Source organism: Gouania willdenowi, chromosome 5 (genome assembly GCF_900634775.1).
Source record: "Gouania willdenowi chromosome 5, fGouWil2.1, whole genome shotgun sequence".
Classification (NCBI taxonomy): Eukaryota; Metazoa; Chordata; class Actinopteri; order Blenniiformes; family Gobiesocidae; genus Gouania; species Gouania willdenowi.
The window spans coordinates 1,277,259-1,297,601 of record NC_041048.1 but is presented as its reverse complement, the minus strand read 5'-3'; the positions used below and the strand labels follow the sequence as shown (position 1 = coordinate 1,297,601).

Below are 20,343 nucleotides of genomic sequence, written 5' to 3'. Positions count from 1 at the left end.
AAGTTACTTTAGTTTATTGTTGGTAATAAATCTTGGTACGTGTCCCTAACAAACAGTTAACATCTCATGTAGAAACTTAAAAAAGGAATTAAGACCAAATCTACCACAATTGGAACTTAATTTATTTTCCACAAATGCATCTGTATAAAATAAAAGCTTTGACAAAATGTACAATTATTTTCAAAATAAAATAACACCAATTAATTCAATTCAAAATAAAATAAATTATCAGGCTCTATGTATAGATACATTTATGAACTCTAAAACTGAGAAAATAATATAATAATAGAAAAAAGTTTAATGATGTTTTGGTGACGTGTATTACGTTTAATCTGATTGGTCGGCTATGATGTGATACATTACGTTTAATCTGATTGGTCAGCTATGATGTGATACATTACGTTTAATCTGATTGGTCAGCTATGATGTGATACATTACGTTTAATCTGATTGGTCAGCTATGATGTGATACATTACGTTTAATCTGATTGGTCAGCTATGATGTGATACATTACGTTTAATCTGATTGGTCAGCTATGATGTGATACATTACGTTTAATCTGATTGGTCAGCTATGATGTGATACATTACGTTTAATCTGATTGGTCGGCTATGATGTGATACATTACGTTTAATCTGATTGGACAGCTATGATGTGATACATTACGTTTAATCTGATTGGTCACTATGATGTGATACATTACGTTTAATCTGATTGTCACTATGATGTGATACATTACGTTTAATCTGATTGGTCACTATGATGTGATACATTACGTTTAATCTGATTGTCACTATGATGTGATACATTACGTTTAATCTGATTGGACAGCTATGATGTGATACATTACGTTTAATCTGATTGGTCACTATGATGTGATACATTACGTTTAATCTGATTGGACAGCTATGATGTGATACATTACGTTTAATCTGATTGGTCACTATGATGTGATACATTACGTTTAATCTGATTGGACAGCTATGATGTGATACATTACGTTTAATCTGATTGGTGTCTCTAAATGTATAAAGTCTTGATCTCAAAGTGCACTCTGACCTCTTTTAAATCTAACAGCACCTGGTCACATGATGAAGAATTGGTCCAATCAGAGAGCAGAGAAGGTGCTGATGTCACACATCCCTTTATTTACGCGTCTTTCTTGGGTTAAAACTTCCTGATTCTGATAAAACCAGTTTCTTGGTTTTCCTTCTGGTGTCTTTAGGGTCAGAGGTCACGGTGGATGGAGACTCAGGTCACTCTCCAGCTCCCGTTGCCTCAGTAACAAGCCCTGGAACACAAAGAGGAGTGTCCACTCTACTCCGTCCACCTCCTGCTCAAGGTTCTTATTTTGTGTGTGTGTGTGTGTTACCTGTCTCAGCTGAGCGAGGCCTCGTAGAATCTCCTGCTGTCGGTGTGTGTGTGGGGATGAAGGCGGAGCTCCTGATCAGGAAGAAGATTTATTCGTTTAGTCGGATGCACACACACACACACGCACACACACACACACACACACAGACACACACACAGACACACACACACACACTTAAAGCAACATTATTTTAAAAGAATGTTTAGTTTTTCTAAAAAAAATTCAAAGTTTGAGTCTTCCATAAATAAAAAAAATAAAATAAAAATTATATATATATATATATTCAAGCTTTAATAACAAAGATTTTTATGTTAAAATTAAGAAAATGTTTAAGAATTTTCCTATTCAAACACCTTAAAAATATAATCTATTCTAACTATTATATTAAGAACTACTGCCCCCTCCTCATACTGTAATATCCCATTAAAGTGTTGCTAACGTGCTAATGGCATGCTAATGTAGCTAGCTAAAGAAAGCAGTAGATTTTCCTGATTTTTTTTACCTGATTGTGGAGGCGGGGGAGGAGTTTCTGCAGGCTCCAACGGATCCAGATTAAAAACTTCATCCGTCCGCAGGTAAGGAACGAACCCCAGGGCAGGCGTGTGTCCGCCGGTGGCGACCAGAGCAGAGCGCCCCCTGCAGGACAGGAAAATTGATTACAGTGATTTTTATTGGATTTTTTTTCAGGCATCATTAATCATCACAGATAAATGTTGTTTTTATTGAAGCGTTATTACCAAAAAACATTAATGTGCTACGACACACGTGTCAAACTCGAGGCCCTGGGGTCAAATCTGGCCCTTTAGATTATCAAATTAGGCCTGCGGGATTAAGTCGAAATTACAGAAAACATGAATTATTTTGTAGAAATACCAAATAAATGAGTTTTAGATATCTCAGCCCTTCCAATTACGAAATAGAAATAGAAAGTCTGCAGTGTTTTACTTTCATCACATGGCAGTCACTTTTAAACGCAAATTGTAAAAAAAAATCTTTTAAAATAAAATCCTGCAATTTTATTAAAATTATTCTACACATTTTTTCCAAACTAAATAAAAATTGGTCACAAACTCAAGAAAATGTAAAGATTGGATATTGTCTAACTTCTATTATTTTACATGTATTTATAGGGCAGAATAATGTTGAAATTGCTCATTTTCCCGCCTAAATTTTGCTGGCCACTTAAGACCAAAATGGTCCGTTTTTGGCCCTTGAACTAAAATATGTTTGACATATTTCTCCTGTGTCTAATAATATGTCCATTAACATCTGGACCTGTTTTCCCTGAGCTTTACAGCTAAATGGTTTCCTCTCTGTGTGCAGTGGTTGGAGTGTCTCTATAAAAACCAAACGGTTTCGCTCGTGTGTATTCGTTCGTCTTTACATCAGACATGTGAGTAAAGGGATTAACGCACACATCACAACTGAAAGGTTTATCTCAGGTTTGAACTCTCATATGATGATCCAAGTTTGATTTTAATGAGACGTTTCTTTCAGATGTCACAACCAAAGGGTTTCTCTCCTGTCAGACGTCGCTTCCATGCATTTAAAAAGTCTCTCCTGTCAGACGTCGGCTCATGTTTTCACACAGACGTCACAGCTCAGTGGTTTCTCCCTCATGTGGAGAGAAAAAGATAAAGACTCACCTGTTGGAGGTCTTGAGTCCTGTAGAACCCGCCTCAACCTGAAACGGCACAAAACGAAACTCAGCGTGTGCAGATTAGCAAATGAGAGCTGCTCCTCTTACTTTAGAGGAGGAGGGGGAGGAGTCCTGAGGAGGAGGATGAAGCTCCGCCCTGGACAGGCAGCTCCTCCCCTGCAGAGCCAGCAGCTCAGCCTGCCTCCTCTGACGGCTCTGCTGTCGGTTCTTCTGCAGCGTGATTGGATATCGCTCTGAGGCGGGAACGAACCTCCGGCTGGGCCTGAAACCCCCACGGGAAAAAAAATCAGTCGGCACAGACGATGTTGTGAAGAACAGGATGTTATTGGTGTGTTTCTACCTCTGCATGTTCCACTCTGGTCTCCTCTGGTTCCCGTGGTTCCTCTCGCTGTGAGCTGACACCTCGCACGCATCTTTCTCCTTCCTGCGGTCTGACGGAGGATCGTCTGCAGAGGAAGCAGAGCTCAGTGAGCTGACACGCTCTGGTGGCTGAAGTTAGAGAGTAAATCACGGGTGGACCAAAAGGACTTCTATCCTCAGGGTTTGTGTGTCTTCAACAGTCTGCGATTATTTGTGTCAGCGCACTGTTTAAGGGAGAGTAAAAGTCCCTTGGGAGAGCTCTTCTTCTCTGCTTCATTGTCACCTACCAAACCTCAGAGTTGGAACTGTTGCCCCCTGCGGTCAAAAGATGTTTACATCGACATCTTTAACTTTTCCTGATTATTTAAATCAACTAAAAGTAGCACAAGTTGTTATTGTGACTAAAAATCTACTAAATGATCTAAAAATCAGGCTGAATGTTTCACTCCAATAGAAAACAATGGGATGTTTACAGGAAGTGGGGCTGTATGACATCATCAATCTGTGATTTCAAGATGGAGGAACACAGGCTCCAGAACTGTAAAGTAGTCCTGTTTTTAAAAGTTAACAGAATGAATATAGTTCATAATAATGTGTTTTCTGAGACATAGATCTACTAATAAGAACATTTAGAAGATTATAGGACACATTTGTAAAAACAGTGGAGGATCACTTTAATAATACAGCAAAACGAAAACTTTTTCACGTCAAAGAATAGTTTTTTTTTTCCCAAACTCTCACCTGTCTGAACGGCTGAGTCTCTGTGTGACTCCGTCTGTCTCTGAGCTGCACAAACACCAGAAGAATCAGCAAAGAAACCACAGAGAGACCGTCTGGATGGGGAGGGGGACTCACCCACGTCTTTGTTCTCCTGACACGCCATCGTGGGCTTCTCCTGGTTCTTCTGGTTCCTCTGGTCCTCTTGCAGTCTTTGCTCCTTGTGGTCTACCTCCAGTCGTTCACTCTGATTCACAGAAGCTTCCGTGAGACCTTACTGATGCTACTGTGGCTTTAAATCCACACGAAAGTGGGTCAAGGACCTACTTTTGACTATTTTCACTGAGTGGAAACAAAATCTACTGTTCTTTTATTCTGAAGGGCTTGTTTTTTTTTTCACACATCCAGCACTCAATACATTTAATCAGGGTTTTTCAACACTGAAGTTGTGACCCCATGTAGGGTCGCCTGAAATGTTTTTTTTAAATGGTATTGTTTTAAAATTAAAACACAATCTTAAACAACTGTACTTTCACTTTCTCAAATATAAATCTAGCTCAAATAAAATGCAGTATAAAATGTGTATCATAACCCATGCTGATCTATATTTGTAACTCAGTTTAATAAATATGGTCAAAAACTAATTCTGGAAAATAAATTGTCTTTGGGGTCGCCAGAAATTTGTGATGTAACAATAGGGCCATGATCTAAAAAAGGTTGGAAACATCTGCTTTAAATGATTAAATAACAATAAATATAAACTAACTCATACTATGTTGAATACATATTACTAATATTGACAGATTATTAAGAACATCCGAGGATTAGAAACTAATAATATGAAAAAATGAATGTTTTATTTACTGCATGTATCTTTTGTTCAGGTGGAGAACTGAGAGGAGGGGTCACAATATAAGCCAACTTTTTTTTTTGTTTTTATTCTGAAAGGACTTTGTTTTAAACGTTTCTGTTGGCGTTGACGTTTCTCATGCTGACCTTCTGCCTCTCCTTCATCACGTCCACCAAGTGGAGCCTCTGTAGCTCCTCCTCCTGCTCTTGTTTCCTCTGTAGCTCCTCCTCCTGCTCTCGTCTCCTCTGTAGCTCCTCCTTCTCCACCCTCCGCTCCTCCTCCTCCTGCTCTCGTCTCCTCTCAGACTCCTCCCACTCACGCTGCCGCCGCCGCTCCTCCATCTGAGCCTCAATGGCTCGCTGTGAGGCGGAAACACAGGTGTGTTGACGCGACGCTCTCACACTGCCAGGGTCAAAGCCTTCACCTGTGGGTGTACCGGTTCAACTGGTGACAACTCAAATATTTAGTGGCTCAGATTAAGATTTAAAGCAGCGTCACGTGTCTGCTGGTGATCAAACTTCTTGTTTGTTTTGAGATGTTGAAACGGTTACCCCGGCAACCAAGTGGGTCACCAGTTGAAATGAACACCAGTTGGAGAGGAACACAGTCAGAAAACATGAATGTTTGTTTATTTGTGGTTGTGTTGTTTTTCAGTTTAGTTGATGGTTTCATCTCTTTAGATGTTTCACTTCCTGTTTGTGTTGATTTGTTTTGACAGATTTTTGTTTTGTTTGACCTTATTATGCTCAGTGAGTCACAGGATAACATGGTGAGCAGTCTGACCATAACAACAGCTGCTCAGTGTGATCAAGGGACGAGGTTTCATTGCTTTGATGATTGTGTGCGTCAGATCACTCGGCGCGCACACACACACACACACACACACACACAGGATTCTGATTGGCCCAGAGGTGGGACACGCCCACATAGGTTTTCGTGCTCACCTGCTGCTCCATCTGCTTGCGCCTCCTCCTCTCTCTCTCTTCGATCTGAGCGGGGTCGAGCAGCGAGGTCATCGTCCTCAGGTAGCTGTGAACACATGCTAACAGGGTTAGCAACCTGTGGTCTGCCTGTCCTTGAGTGGGTCAGAGGGGCTCAGTGATTGGACAGTGTTGTGTTGGAGCCTCAGCAGAGCAGACGAAGAGCCTGGTGGTGGCTCCATCCACCTTCTGTCAGTTATCAGTGAGTTCTGGTCTCACCTGGTCCTGCTCTCCACCCCCGCCCCTTCCCGCAATAGAGCCAGACTGGAGCCTGCAGGAGGAGGAGGAGCCTGGGCTCGTCTCTCCTCCCGCTGACGGTCCAACTCCTCCAGCCAGTTCCTCCTCTGCTCCTCCCTCTTCGCCACCGGCTGCTGGTCCTCAGTCGGAGTGAAGGTCTAAAAACACAGAGGACGCTTCATAAAAGTGGAACCAATGAGAACTGGAAGGACTCAACTGATGAGAGAAAAACATGGAAACAAAAAGAAGCCACAGAGACGTCACAGGAAGTCAGTGTTCACAACCAGAACCAGAGAGACGATGACACACAGATACACAACAACACACTCACCCCGAGTCTGAGGCTGGATCTGATCGCTGCAGGAAGTTCTTTACAACTTTGAGCTAACAACACATTGTGTGTGTCCTCCTCAGCCTGTAACGCGCGCGCGCACACACACACACACACACACACACACACACACACACACACACACACACACACACACACACACACACACACACACACACACACACACACACACACACACACACACACACACACACACACACACACACACACACACACACACACACACACACACACGCACACACACACACACACACACACACACACACACACACACACACACACACACACACACACACGTGCTCGTCAGCCTGACTCGTTTAAATGTAAATAATTGTCTTGATCAAATAGCAGGATTTTAGGCTGTGGATGAGTAAATTAATTTAAACCATCATTGTCAGTTATTGATCATTTCATTTAACCCTCAGCCTGAGTCCGCTCTAATACGTAAACACTGTTCACTTCCTCCGTTATTCTCTTCCACAGAGCGTTTAAATTAACTCCTTAAATTCCAGTTTTCACACGTTTTAAAAGAACGTGTTTGTTTTTCTTCATCTCAGCTGTGATGATGATTTTCATCACATGACGTGATGATGATTTTCAGCTCAAACGTTTATTTCTTTGCAAATGTTTGTTTGACCTCTGTGGGCGGGGCCTCAGAACCTGGAATATTTGAGGGCGTAACATGTTAACGAGGATCAAGTTCAGCCATTTATCATCACCTGATCATTGGTGCGCTGTGATTGGTCAGAAACAACATGTTGGTCCTGTCGTACGACACAAACAGGTTTACACCCGTCTTTACGCTGTGTGTGTGTGTGTGTGTGTGTGTGTGTGTGTGTCGTACCTGCAGTCTGTTTGATCGCTGCTGCTGAAGATGCTTGAAAGCAACCTGTGCATCTACACACACACACACACACACACGCACGCACGCACGCACGCACGCACGCACGCACACACACACACACACTGTCATCTAAAGCAGGACTCAGAATATTAAACTAATTTATTAATGATCAATAATGACAAACCCTAAACACCTGATCACATGATAATATTAAACGTACCCAGATCTTTCCTCCACTCAGCTTTCTTTGCCTCCATCGCTGCTCGACTTTCCGTCTGTCGCTCCTCCATCAAACCAAACAAACCCAAACATCTGCAAACATCAGCAGCAACATCTGGATTAGTTTGTTTACGTAAAATAAGACAGAGAAAATGGAACAAGATTTAATGCAAGAAAAAAGGCTAGAAAATAAAATAAAATAGAAAATAAATAGGAAATGAAGAAATCATTTCTAAAGCTTGTCTAAAGAATCAGAATCAGAAATGTTTTAATGGCCATGTACAGTTTTAAGGACAGTACAAGGAATTTGTCTTGGTAAACCTGTCGTCCTTGGAGCTTGTGGTGATTGCAGGTTCTCCACTTTCACTTCCTGTCTCCTCGACTCCTGGCGTGATGTTCCCTGTGGCTCCGCCCACTCCTGACTCCGCCCTTAGCTCTTCAGGGTGTTTGTGGAGGATCTGCTGAAGCTTCTCATTGATCAGAGTCGCCACATGCTCCTCCTGTCCAGCGTTCCTATTGGCCGCTAGGTTTTTAACGCCCGTTCCTTCGGCCAATGGTGTTGCAGCGCTTTCAGGAGGTCCTGCGTTCTCATTGGCTCTCAGAGCTGCAGCAGTGGAGTCACCTTTTGTGGTTTTTAGCTTGAAACACTTCAAAGAAAAATAAGTATTTATGTATAATGACAGAAACTCATCTTTTGAACTAATAACTGGTTGATTGATTAATTGATTCCTAAGCTTTTTGTTTAGGACGAATGAAGCGTGAGAACCATATTTCATTAGAATGTTTAGACTTCAGACTAACCTTAGACACAGTTTTAGTTGCCGCTTTACGTTGATCGAGGTTTTTGTTTGTCACAGTGGAAGTGTTGGAGTTGGCTCCTCCTCCTGCTCCTCCTCCTCTTACTCTCTGGTGTTTTCCAGCGGGCGGTAGAAGTGGCTCGAGGTTGCTCGGCTGTCGACAGCTCAGCACGGCTGCTGCTGCTGCTGCTCTGGATCTGAACGAGAACTGCTGCAAAAATGCAAAATATTCATGTCAATAACAAGAATAGGAAAAAGGTACTACAGGTTGCCCGGGCCGGCAATATTTATTCATGTATATATAACTATGTAGTCTATAAAAATCACATATGGCATGAAAGCTAAGGACATTTTTCTTAACACTCAATTTTTATTTTAGGTATTTAGGACATATTTAAAAGTTGAAAATTCCACATATTGCACCTTTACTTCTTTTGCAAAGTTTAAGCATTTTAGCGTCATTTTCTGATCAGTTTTTTTTATATTTGTTTGGTTGCTGTGTTCAAAATCGCATTCTCATGTACTACTCATGCTAACGTACTACTCACGCTAACGTACTACTCACGCTAACGTACTACTCACGCTAACGTACTACTCATGCTAACATACTACTCATGCTAATGTACTACTCACGCTAAAGTACTACTCACGCTAACGTACTACTCACGCTAACGTACTACTCACGCTAACGTACTACTCATCCTAATGTACTACTCACGCTAATGTACTACTCACGCTAACGTACTACTCACGCTAACGTACTACTCACGCTAACGTACTACTCATGCTAACGTACTACTCATACTAACGTACTACTCACGCTAGCGTACTACTCACGCTAACGTACTACTCATGCTAACGTACTACTCACGCTAACGTACTACTCATGCTAACGTGTGCATGGCGGGCACACTAGTCATACTCAACCGTCCCATGATGCATTGAGAGCTGAACGTAAAATGGTCCTGGGAACGGCTTCAAAATAAAAATCAAACATCCCCTTTTCAAAATAAAAGCATCTCTTCTTGTCCAACACTTTGTATTTCGTTCACACAAAAGCCTGAAAACAACAACAACAACAACAACCCTGTCCTTACATTTGACCACGTGACCAACGCACTGGGCGGGAGTAAAAGAAACGTCGTCCTCTTACCTTGACGGGATCTTTCGCCGTCGCTGTAGGAAAAGAAACAAAACAGGTCAAAATCCACATTTATTCCTATTTTACAGTTTAGTGACGAAAAAGAATAAAAGAAATTAAAATGTAATGTCTCACTGCGACTAAGGAGGATCAATCGAGGTTTCCCATTTTCCAGCTCAAACAGCAGTCCATCTCTGCAGAGATAAAGACAAATCCACCCAATCAGTAGGAACTTCAACAGAAAATCGAGTCTAGTTTATCTAAGTTTCAATCGACCAAAGCCAACATTAGTTCTGATTAATGAGGTAATGTAATTTTAAAAAATAGGAACAATTAAAATGACAAATCAGCAATCAGGAAGCCTGTGATTGGCTGCTCTGGTTACGTCTGTGAAGCTAAGCAGGTCTGGTCCTGGTTAGTAGGTGATGGAGACCTCTGAGAATTCCAGGGGCCACAGTGGGGGACAGTCACCCCAGTGGTATCTGTCATAGTGTCCTTGGGCAAGGCACTTCACCTACATTGCCTAGTATGAATGTAGTGTGTGTGTGAGTGTTGGTGGTGGTGGGAGGGGCCAATGGCGCACTATGGCAGCCTCGCCGCCGTCAGTCTACCCCAGGGCAGCTGTGGCTACAATAGTAGCTTACCACCACTAAGTGTGGAGTGAAAGAATAATGCCTTAATTCTGTAGAGCGAGTTTGAGTGTCTATGAGAAAGCGTGATATAAGATTGATGCATTATTATTATTATTATTATTAAATCATGGTTGTGGTTAAATTGGCAAATCATGAAAAGAGGTTAAAAGTGACAATAATGTGTCAATATATGTGACATTAGGTGGAAAAGTGGTGGAAATGGTTCATAAGTGCTGATCATGTCTGGAAAGTTAAAAAAATGTGCAGAAAAGACATTGACATGTGATGTAGAAGTGTCAGAAATGAGAGGAATGAGCAATTGGCTCAAATTGTTAAAAAATATTCTTAGTTTCTCGAAGGCATCTGGGGACCTCCTCTCAGTGTCTCACGACACCAAATGGGGTCCTGACCCAAAGGTTGAGAACCCCTGGTGTGGAAAACCAAAAATTGGGTCAGACTATATTTAAATTTAATTTTCTTTCAAAATGAACATCAAGCATAAAAATGATCCACTGATTGGATAAAATGAGTCTTAATAAACAATAATTACTTAATTTCAAGTTGTAGTAAAAATTTATATCATTAACGCAAACTAAGACAAGAGTTATTGGTCAATGAAATTAGCACAGACACAAAAGGAACTGGAAAAGATTTAATAAATAAATAAATAAAAAAGGACGAAACAGAAATTACCATTTTTCACTTTGGTACTTAGTCGCTTTTTTATGGCAAAACTTAATGGATTTCTACAAATTGTATGAATTAAGACTTTGAGTTTTAATCCAATTTTTTAAAAAAATGAATCCGTGACAAAATATTAACCTTTTATTGTTAAAAATATTTTTTTAATTCAACACGTGCGTCACAATACCCATCACTTTAATCTGAAAAAAATTACAGTGTTTGTTCGATGTGACGCTGATCGATCAGACCACTTTAATCGATACGAACACAGTACTGATGATGATGATGTGTTAGCACTAGCACAGCTAGCTGCTGCTGTCACTGTTAAACACGGACTCACCCCAGGTTCATGCTGCTCTAACCACTCCCAGGCGGAGTCCTGTTCGCTGCACAGACAAACCGACCATGAACGGGTTAAACCTTCACAATATATTCATTTAATTGTCACTGAATAATTCCTGTTTTTTCACCTTTTAAAGCTCGGACTTGTCTGACGATGTGTTCACACTCTCCCTGGCAACAGCCAGCAACCGCTGCTCCGATTGGTTGACGCTCTGTGGATTTGAATTTCTAAACCAATCAGACATCCCTGTTCTGGCGTTCACTTACAGTTTTTAACGCTACGATTTATTGAACAAAATCTGGCCCTTTTTAAGCCAAATACAATTTTTTTTTTTTTAGGTGAACTATTATTACGAACTTTTTTAAAAACATACATCACTAAGAACGTCGGATACTGCAGTACCACCTTCGGCCTATTGGTGTCCTCGGAGCTCCATGAAGCCACATTAACAGTAGCTGTTTAACTACAGAGAAAAAACCATAGAAAAAAATACGTAGACGCTGCATCGACTACTGCCGCCCACTAGAGCGGTGCGTCTATAGGGCCGCCATCTTGGACCAGTGGCAATCGCTCCTACAGTGCATTACATCAATAGAAGAATGATGTGTTTACACTGTTAAAGTTGTCATAAATCGCTCAATTCTCAAGCAATTTTCACGGGGTTTGTTTGTAACAAACATCAGACATGATAGATAGATAAATAGATAGAAAAAGAATAAAAGGAACCCAGAAAACGTTCAGATGTGCTCAGGCAATTGACAATAATTATTATTATTGTATAATGGTACTACTAGTGTACTATTGTTATTGCCATTTTTGTAAATATCATTACATTCTCATTTTATTGTATCACTATTCATATTTTATATTAAAGTTACTAATATTCTCATTGCTTTATTATTATTGTTATTGCTCTTTATTATTATTATTATTATTATTATTATTATTATTATTATTATTATTATTATTATTATTATTATTATCACTGTTAATTTGTCTTTTAATTTTGTTGTACTTTGTGTATTATGAAAATAAAGGATTCTATATCATGATAATAATAATAATAATAATAATAATAATAATAATAATAATAAAGTATTATTATTATGATTATCATTATCATTATTATATGTACTTGTCCTTTTATGAATGCATTTGACTGCTCTTAAGTTTAATAGTTGTGTTTTTATTTTAAGATGTTATTGTTATACAATTTTTATGTGTCATCTATGTTATTATTTTTATAATAATAATAATAATAATAATAATAATAATAATAATAATAATAATAATAATAATAATAATAATAATAATAATAATAATAATTATTATTATTATTATTATTACAAGCTGGAGTTCCGGTCGCGGCCTGCAGCAGTCCCCGGAGCTCCGCCCTCCTATTAGCCGTGCTGTAATGACGTTAGCCTGGATGTTTTTCTTCCATAGACCGTCTCTCGAGGACCGACATCCACCACAAGCCAGAGTCCAAGGCTGATTTCGGGGCGGTGAGTTCAGCACGGAGACCCTGAAGGTGCCTTAAAGTCCGCACAGCTCGGTGTTTTACGCTGCGTAACGGAGAGCTGTGGCTTTAGCACGTAGCTAAGTTAGCACAGCAGGCTGCTGAGGCGGACTAACGGAGGACTAACGGCCTGGGTTCGGTTTCAGGCTCGGGTTGGAGGACCGGAACGGGACTAGAGGCAGCAGACACGGGGCGGTATGAGGGTTAACCCGGGTTAAATGTGTTTAATCAGCCGTTACTGAGCTTTAGCATGCAGTCAGGCTAAGGTCAAGAAGCTGGAGAGTGACAGCTAACGCTAACTAACCTGGGTTAAAATAACCCGGTTTAGTGATGGTAACCAGACTGTCACTGTTTCTATCGGTTAATCGATCATTATTTACTGTTGGTATATTGTTATTATTATTATTATTATTATTGACACACTTTAATATTATTACTGTATTGTAATTGAATTACTATTTTTTATGCAATGTTATTGTTTGTCATTAAACAATAACAATCATTATCCGTTTTTGCTTTATTATTATTATTATTATTATTAGCAGTCGTCGTAATTTTTTAAACAATCAGTATTAGAACAGATTATTATTTATTGATTTATAAACCAACTGGTTGTCACCTAATCATCCTGAGAGCTTAGTGACACTGGCCCAGGGTTTAAGGTGGGAGTTTACATGTTCTCCTTACTTAGATGTGGTTCGTTTTAATGCCACTGAGGAAGACTTCGAACTATAACTAACAGTGTTATTTCTGCTTTCTACATTCATGTCACACAGGTTTGTTTGATCCACTCCCAGAATAGATGTTTATTATAAATGATGGGATGCTCTTCACAGTAGGAAGATAAATTAACGTTAACCCTTTGAACACCAAAGTCACAATATTAAAAATAAGAGTAGAAACCTGAAGTTTCAGTTTCACTAGAAGTGGTTTGAGAATGTTTGTATTTAAATGAATGGAGATTAAAAGCTGAACATGTAGGTGGGGGTAAATTCAACTATTTTCAATGCCCTGACTTCCACTATTGACTTGTTGCCATGGTTACCCATAGAAACGTGCAGCAGTCAACTGAGCTTAGACAAACGATGGCGAAAGTTTACAGGAAACAAAGCCGGCAACAACAAATCAATAAATTCCATAACAATCGACAAGTAAAAAACAAATGTAATTATCGATTTGTTGCGTCGTGCAATTTATGGTTGATTGTGAGCTTTGTGTGTGCACCACGAGTGTTTGTTTGTGTGTGTTTGTGTGTACGCACCACAAGTGTTTGTATGTGTGTGTGCAGTGTGTTTGCGTGTGTACACAACACAAGTGGTTGTGTGTGTGTGTGCACCACAAGTGTTTGTATGTGTCTGCGCATGTGTGCACCCCGAGTGTTTTTAAAGTGTGTGTGCAGAGTGTTGTATGTATGCATGTATGAGACTGTTTAAGAAGTGCAGTCCACATGTTTATATGTTTCATGAAACTTGAAGTTAGTTAGATATGTTGAAGAGGTAAAGCCATAGATTTGTTTGCTTTATTGTTGTAATCTTTGCTTTAAAATGTATATTTTATATTTATTTAAAGTTTAAATAAATCTGAAATTGTTTATTATGAAACAGAATGATTTATTGCTTGTGTTCATGTGTGTGTGCGCACCATGAGTGCTTGTGTGTGCGCACCATGAGTGTTTGTGTGTGCGCACCATGAGTGTTTGCGCACCATGAGTGTTTGTGTGTGCGCACCATGAGTGTTTGTGTGTGCACACCATGAGTGTTTGTGTGTGCGCCCCATGAGTGTTTGTGTGTGCGCCCCATGAGTGTTTGTGTGTGCGCACCATGAGTGTTTGCGCACCATGAGTGTTTGTGTGTGCGCACCATGAGTGTTTGTGTGTGCGCACCATGAGTGTTTGTGTGCGCACCATGAGTGTTTGCGCACCATGAGTGTTTGTGTGTGCGCACCATGAGTGTTTGCGCACCATGAGTGTTTGCGTGTGCGCACCATGAGTGTTTGTGTGTGCGCACCATGAGTGTTTGTGTGTGCGCACCATGAGTGTTTGTGTGTGCGCCATGAGTGTTTGTGTGCGTGCGCCATGAGTGCTTGTGTGTGGGCGTGCATGAGTGTTTATGTATGTGCACCACAAGTGTTAGTGTGTGTGTGTGTGTGCGCCGAGTGTTTGTGTGTGTGCGCACCACAAGTGTTTGTGTGTGTACGCGCATGAGTGTTTATGTATGTGCACCACAAGTGTTAGTGTGTGTGTGTGTGTGTGTGTGCGCCGAGTGTTTGTGTGTGTGCGCACCACAAGTGTTTGTGTGTGTACGCGCATGAGTGTTTATGTGTGGGCACCACAAGTGTTAGTGTGTGTGTGTGCGCGCACCATGAGTGTTTGTGTGCGCACGCGCCAGTGTTTATGTATTACTTGCGTGCGCCAGCGTTTGTGCGTGAGATACACTTTTATTTCAGTTTAATCAGCATAAACAGGGTTTTTTAATCTGATTCATCGATTCATTGATTAATTTATTCACCAATAATCGATTATGAAAATAATTGTTAGTTGCAGCTCTAAAACAGTCAGTGAGTGTGTAAACACTGAATAGAACACACATTTTGATATATACGTGATGTGTACATTTGTGTCAAAAACAACAACACACTTAGCTTCAGTTTGTAGATTGAATTACAGATAAAACTACAGAGACCAGCGTTTCAGATTTAGACCCCATTTATACTTTAATTTAGTTTTAGTTTTTTGTTTTTGTTTTACATCTAGACCTCTCTTTAGTTTTAGACATATAACAAATAGATCTGTTCCTGTCCTTTGTAACACATTAACATGCAGCTGTTTCAAATGTGTTTAGAATTATTTAGAGCACCTCATAGATTATTTATTTAGTGTTGATTAGCATGTGGGAGCACTAGCTTAGGAGGGAGGGGCAAAAGGAAAAGGGGTGTGGCTGTTCTGGTTCCTTCCTCATGTTAATGTTTATGTGAGCTGTGGGCGTGTCTGCTGACAGCTTCAGTTCCACCTGATGACACTGACACTAACCACACACACAGACACACACTGCTCTGTGGTGGGCGTGGCCTCTGGGATTTGACCTGACATCATCATCTCGCCTTGGCAGCGACTCCTCTGTTGTTTGTGTCTGTGAGTCTTAGTGAGCTCATTTTCTGCTCCACTGCATCATGGGTGCTCAGCTGAAGTGGTGAGTGGACTCACCCTTTGTGTGTGTGTGTGCGTGTTTGTGAACACTGAAGTGTGTTAAACGTTTGTTCTACACTGTTTGTGTCACAGTTGATTCTTGTTTAGGACGTGTGATGGAGCTGTGTTCTGTACGTTTGGAATAAACCACTACATTTATTTACCAACATAACATCAGATACAGGGTTCTCTCTGTCAGGGCCCCCAACTTTGTAATTGTGATCGCCTACGGTGCGTTTTCAGCACCATGGGGGGATGTTCTCTTATTTTTTTACCTTTTTAATAGGTATCGTTGTAATAATTGTTGCACACTTGGACACAAAAGGGACGTCTAGGCTTTCACAAGTTGTTTTAACTTCTTTTAATCTAAATAACCCAGAAACACATGCATCAGCTGCATTGTCTATTTAATACAGGCAATCTGCTTGGATGCTCTTCACCTGAGGACCCCTGCAGCCACTTTGCTGCCCTCCATGCTGCCTGCGTGCACCCATCCTGCAATCACCGTCCAATATAAACAGTTGTTCAACCAGACGTAGCGTGTAGTGACATATGAAGCTCGTGGTTTTAACTCACAATGGATCGTTCTACATGTGGAGACACAAATGTGAATACCGTCTGGTTGAAACCAGTGGGCGTGCCCTGTAGCTGTTCCCACTCAATGTTCTTGAAGCCAAAATACGGCACTTAGGGGCGCTTTCATCTTTCAACTTTGACTGCAGCCACTCACCAGGCGGAGCTCTAAAAATAACAGCTTCACTCCAGCGGGGAGATTGTCCTGGCCGTTCTTTTTACAGTTTATGGTTGAAACGTGTTCAGGCTTAAAGGTCATACAGGTTCTGCTCGAGGTCTGTTGGGCTTAGGCCGAGTCAGGTCTTCTTTTAAGGTCTGATTAAAGTTCTACTGTGTTCAGCCTCTGCTTTTTAACCCATAATCACCGCCCACGTAAGTAAACGTACGGCCAGAGAAGAAGTAATCAGCCCTCTCTATGCAGCGGCCCCGTCTCTGCAGGCACATTCCTCTGTCGTCACTGGAGCGATGAAGTGATGAGGCGAATAAAAAAGCACGACAATGTTCAAGCGATTTATCACGGGTGATTTAAGCGACTATACTTGCTAAAGTGGCGTTCTGTGTGAACGCACCTTAACAGGCTCCTATTCCCCAAACACCTGCTCATTTCACCATCAGGGTGAATAAATTACTCTCTTCCGGGTGGTTACCATGGTAGTTTGTGTTATCTTTGCTCCATTGATGATGGCTTTTTATGGCGTTCTTGCACGTAAGTAACCCTAGGTTTACATACTCAGGGTTGATTGACACACTTCATACCAGCTGTAATGGAATCAGATACACAGAGTTTCCCATTGTGGGGTATGTTGACCCAGAGTTTATGGATAGACCAAGCGTTTGTTGAACCTCCTTTCTGGAATACACCTCAGGCGTGTGTGTGTGGTTTTCTTCTCAGAGGACTTAATGATACTCCCACTTTTTTAACACACACACACACACACACACACACTGCTACCTCTGTTATTTGTGAATCTTTGTTTTCGTTAGGGCTGATTCATCTTTAGTGATGATGTTTCTCAAACCAACGTGTTGCTGTTTCTCACTGTCACTCACTGTCACCTCCTCATGTCATCAATTAGTGAGATGTTAATAACTTGTGAAGCCAGACAAAGGCTCAACTCCTCAAGTATTTCACTAAGGATTATTTCTTCTTCGTTGTTATTTATTCAAGTGCTTTACATAAAGTAGAGTGAATAATTAACATACTGGTGTTAGCAAATATGCAGAGTATGGATCATTTACCTAAAATCCAAAGACAATAATAATAGTGTTAGTGTAAACTTAAGGTATATCTATATATAAAAAATAAAAACAAATATTGTACAGTACTGTCAGAAAATGAAGGCATTTCTACAAAGTGAAACCAAAACAGTGACTCAATAAACGTTGACATTCTACACAGTGTAAAAACAGTGGCTATGTAGCACCGCCCTGCTCCCACCTCGCCGCTTTCCATTGCCCTGGACTGGGTTGCCTTGCTGAGCCCTATCCACGCTATGGTGGGCACAGGGGCCGCCGGCGTGACTGTCGACTGGAGTCAAAAGTCCTCATTGGGGTCGCCTACATTGTCGGATGCTCAACCGACCCATCTTGACCATCCAGGTCTTTACCCAGGGACAAGGTACCCTCCCTGGGGACGTCCACAGGGGACACACTTTCATATCACAGCCTTTCGTGCGTTTATATAATGAAACGGTCTCATATCACCATTGCGATTAGATTTAATCGTGCAGGATGTCTGTGAAACGTGCGCTGACAGACTGAAACTAGATTAATGCTTCTGATGCGCAGCCATGCGTGGCGGTGTCGGGGTCCGTGTTGACAGAGCGCTACACGTAACTACAATGTAGATGTGACACAGACATGTATTGAAATGCAGCCACTCTGTGAGTCCACGGACAAGTTGGCCCGTTTCCAGACAAGCGCGCGCTGACCGCACTTAGCGTTAATGTCTTTACGACATCCTGTTAGGGCTGGGCAAAAAATGGATTTAATAGATTAATTGAATTTGTAGATAAAAGCGATTTTTATTTTGCAAAGTTGAGTTTAAAAAAAAGAAATAAAAATTCCCACCACAGTTTTTTTTGACTTTTTTGCATGTGAGCCTGCCCCCTCTTTGTTTACATTTATTTACCCTTTGAGTAGCTATATGTGTGCCACAAGCATGTACATTTTTTTATTCACACTATGCTGAGATGCTATGGGAAGAGTTTATTATTTTTATAATTGTAATGTTATATGTTATAAAATATGTAGGTATTTGATTTCTTAATCAGAAAATTGAAGCTACTGTGAAGTAGCTGTTGCACTTTTGCTTAAACCTGGTTAAAATGATTGAATGACAGAGCCTCATTCACTTTTGATTTTGGGATCGTTCTGTACATTTTAACTCTTCAGGACAATCACAGCAATAAAGTTGCACTTTGGCCAAATATCTGATGTCTGCACTCATTTTTAAGTGCATTAAAAAAAATTGGAAATCAAATCAAAACTCAAATTTTCCTTCAAAAAATCTGAGATTTTTTGTTTTTTTAGGTATAATCGCCCAGCACTACATCCTGTATCAGCCAAAAACTGAAACTTTCAGGCCATTTTCGGTGGCTGAATTGTCATTGCAGCACTGATAAAAAACTGCAAATTAGAAACATTGATGAGGGTTAACTGAAAAAAAAAAAAACAACCTAGTAATTTCATGAAATGTTTTTATGTTAAATCAGTTTGTGCAGAGTTTAAATCTTTGTGTTCCACTTGTTTCAGACGATAAATGTTCTTCTTCCTCTGAGACTGAAGGAACTCCACACAGAGACCAGTACACGTTTGTTAGCTTAGCACGTAGCAGTGTTGGTTGAGCAGGGTCAAAGGGTAAAGGGGCGGGGCTATGTTATCCTGTCCACTTTTAATGTGGATACCTGTTGTCCATCCTCGGTGAGAACTTCTTCTCCCTCAATTTCATACGGAAAGAGTTCAGTGTTGTTTCCCAGGACAAAGTGTGTGTCAGCAGTCCCAGGCTCCTGCCCGTATTTAGCAACGCACGCACGCACACACACACAGACACACACACACACAGGCTGCTGATGTGAGGACTTTGTTGTTGATGACGTTTGTTGTTTGACTTAATTTCAAAGTTGCAGCAGCTGCTGTGGATGTAGAAAACGTAGAAAAGTCATTTCTCATTTTTTTGTTGCTTGTTTTATGGGAAAAACAGACGTGCATGGGCAACTGGTGGCCCCCAAAGTAAACGGGACAAAATGACACACATTACATAACACAAAAGGACAACAAGAAAAAACACAGAAACATATAGAAAACAACAACACAAAATGATAATAGACTATAAAATAGACCAAATTACTAAAAATACACTAAAACAACAGAAAATCACAATAATAATACACAAAATAAAAAAACATACAAAATTAGAGAAATAGGCGCAAAAGGAAAACAAAAATACACACAGTCATATGGAAGACAATAGAAATATAGAAAATTGACCAAAAAAAAAAGACAAAAGCAAAAGGACTAAAAATGCACACAAAAACTAATGTTAAAATTTAAATTTTTTTAAACGACAACAAAAATACACAAATAGAAAATGAAACGCACAAAATTTGAGAAAATTCACAAAAGGGCAACAAAAATATAATCAAACGTATAAATTGACAACAGAAATACACAATTTTAACCACAAGTTTCAGAAGACGACTAAATATACACAAAAAATAGCAGGAAACTGTACAAAATGACGACTAAAATGCATAAAATGGAGTCCAAAAACAAACCAAAGAACAACAAAAACACCCACAAAGCTTTAGTTGTTTCCTGTATTAACGCTCTGATTGGTCATTATAATAAATGTGATAATTGATCATGTGGCTCACAAA

General features: G+C 40.3%; 2 protein-coding genes across 6 annotated transcripts in view; one reads left to right on the top strand and one right to left on the bottom strand.

Annotated features, from left to right (window-relative positions):
* Window positions 1–895: 895 nt before the first annotated feature.
* ccdc66 (coiled-coil domain containing 66) lies at window positions 896–11,403 on the bottom strand. Of its 3 annotated transcripts, none has more exons than XM_028447967.1 (20): window positions 11,317–11,400; window positions 11,187–11,232; window positions 9,666–9,724; window positions 9,543–9,565; window positions 8,394–8,600; window positions 7,893–8,239; window positions 7,594–7,685; window positions 7,374–7,426; window positions 6,509–6,592; window positions 6,160–6,335; window positions 5,905–5,989; window positions 5,107–5,319; window positions 4,253–4,357; window positions 4,135–4,179; window positions 3,374–3,479; window positions 3,121–3,295; window positions 3,020–3,057; window positions 1,876–2,009; window positions 1,374–1,444; window positions 896–1,292 (listed from the first exon to the last, which is right to left on the bottom strand). In XM_028447967.1, the coding sequence occupies exons 2-19, from the start codon at window positions 11,195–11,197 to the stop codon at window positions 1,379–1,381; spliced, it is 2,019 nt and encodes a 672-aa protein (XP_028303768.1). In that variant the 5' UTR covers window positions 11,198–11,232; window positions 11,317–11,400; the 3' UTR covers window positions 896–1,292; window positions 1,374–1,378. The 3 variants fall into 3 exon arrangements, with proteins under 3 accessions (XP_028303768.1, XP_028303766.1, XP_028303767.1); XM_028447965.1 differs by having other exon boundaries at window positions 1,130–1,292; window positions 4,249–4,357; window positions 11,317–11,403; XM_028447966.1 differs by having other exon boundaries at window positions 1,130–1,292; window positions 4,249–4,357; window positions 7,914–8,239.
* Window positions 11,404–12,549: 1,146 nt separating this feature from the next.
* ip6k1 (inositol hexakisphosphate kinase 1) overlaps window positions 12,550–20,343 on the top strand; it is a 21,254-nt gene continuing 13,460 nt past the window's right edge. The window contains exon 1 of one of the 3 annotated variants that reach the window (XM_028448024.1): window positions 12,550–12,694. The gene's annotated coding sequence lies outside the window, so the exon portion shown is untranslated. Of the gene's footprint in view, window positions 12,721–15,761; window positions 15,897–20,343 lie in introns of those variants that run through there. The other 2 variants (XM_028448025.1, XM_028448026.1) reach the window with 2 other exon arrangements.